The following is a 1428-nucleotide window of genomic DNA, read 5'->3' as shown; positions in this document are numbered from 1 at the left end:
CTGGTGTTCATCTTTGGGTTTGTGGGCAACATACTGGTCGTCCTCACCCTGATAAACTGCAAAAAGCTGAAAAGCATGACTGACATCTACCTGCTCAATCTGGCCATTTCCGACCTGCTTTTCCTTCTTACCATCCCGTTCTGGGCTCATTATGCCGCAGCCCAGTGGGACTTTGGAAATACAATGTGTCGACTTTTGACAGGGCTCTATTTTATAGGCTTCTTCTCTGGAATCTTCTTCATCATCCTCCTGACAATCGATAGGTACCTGGCTATCGTCCATGCTGTGTTTGCTTTAAAAGCCAGGACAGTCACCTTTGGGGTGGTAACAAGTGGGATCACTTGGGTGGTGGCTGTGTTTGCCTCTCTCCCAGGAATCATCTTTACCAAATCTCAAAAGGAAGGTTTTCGTTGTACATGCAGCCCTCATTTTCCAACCAGTCAGTATCATTTCTGGAAGAAATTTCAGACATTAAAGATGATCATCTTAGGCCTGGTCCTGCCTGTGCTTGTCATGGGCATCTGCTACTCGGGAATCCTGAGAACCCTGCTTCGGTGTCGAAACGAGAAGAAGAGGCACAAGGCTGTGAGGCTCATCTTCGCCATCATGATTGTTTACTTTCTTTTCTGGGCTCCGTATAACATTGTCCTCTGCCTGAGCACCTTCCAGGAATTCTTTGGTCTGAATAACTGCGTTAGCTCCAACAGGCTGGACCAAGCCATGCAGGTGACGGAGACTCTTGGGATGACACACTGCTGCATCAATCCTGTCATCTATGCCTTCGTCGGGGAGAAGTTCAGAAGGTATCTCTCCATGTTTTTCCAAAAGCACATTGCCAAACGCTTCTGCAAAAGCTGTCCCATCTTCCAGCGACAGGCTCCTGAGCGAGTAAGCTCAGTTTACACCCGATCCACTGGGGAGCAGGAAATATCTGTTGGCTTGTGACCTGGACTCAAGCTGGCTTCTTACCTGGACTGGGTTGTGCATATGACTCAGTTTTTATACACAGTCTGGGGGTTCTTTTAAAAAGGAAGTTATTGTCATCGAGGGTCTAAGATTCATCCATCTATTCGGCATCTGTTTTAAGTATATTAGATCTTTTTAGGCCATCAGTTCTAGAAAGCCGAGTCAAAATACATTGATGAAATAGCAACTTTCTCATCTCCCCTTCGCATACATCATTATTGGCAAACTCCCCCTTCACTGCAAAAGTTCATCATTAAAAAAAAAAATCTTCACAGAATTGCTGATTCTTGAGTTTGGTTACCTGAACAAAAGTAACAAAATTAATCGAGAAATGTACAGCTTCTCACCTTATGGAAGGCAACATACATATTGTAAATGTGCTTAACACAGGTCTTTGTCTTGCCATGGGGAGAAAAGACATGGGAGCAATTAGTTAAGACATAACATCTTTCACGTGTGATT

At 44.5% G+C, this 1428-nt stretch overlaps 1 protein-coding gene across 1 annotated transcript in view; it reads left to right on the top strand.

Moving 5' to 3' along the window:
- Positions 1-1092, top strand: part of CCR5 (chemokine (C-C motif) receptor 5) — a 2617-nt gene extending 1525 nt beyond the window's left edge. Inside the window, exon 2 of the mRNA XM_008582128.1 lies at positions 218-1092. Within this exon, the coding sequence (XP_008580350.1) occupies positions 218-945 (728 nt within the window). The 3' untranslated portion in view covers positions 946-1092. The remainder of the gene's footprint in view (positions 1-217) is intronic.
- The last annotated feature ends 336 nt before the right edge of the window (positions 1093-1428 follow it).

This window comes from Galeopterus variegatus, unplaced genomic scaffold, assembly GCF_000696425.1.
Source record: "Galeopterus variegatus unplaced genomic scaffold, G_variegatus-3.0.2 Scaffold2523, whole genome shotgun sequence".
NCBI classification, from domain to species: domain Eukaryota; kingdom Metazoa; phylum Chordata; class Mammalia; order Dermoptera; family Cynocephalidae; genus Galeopterus; species Galeopterus variegatus.
This window is presented reverse-complemented; position numbering and strand designations above follow the sequence as displayed.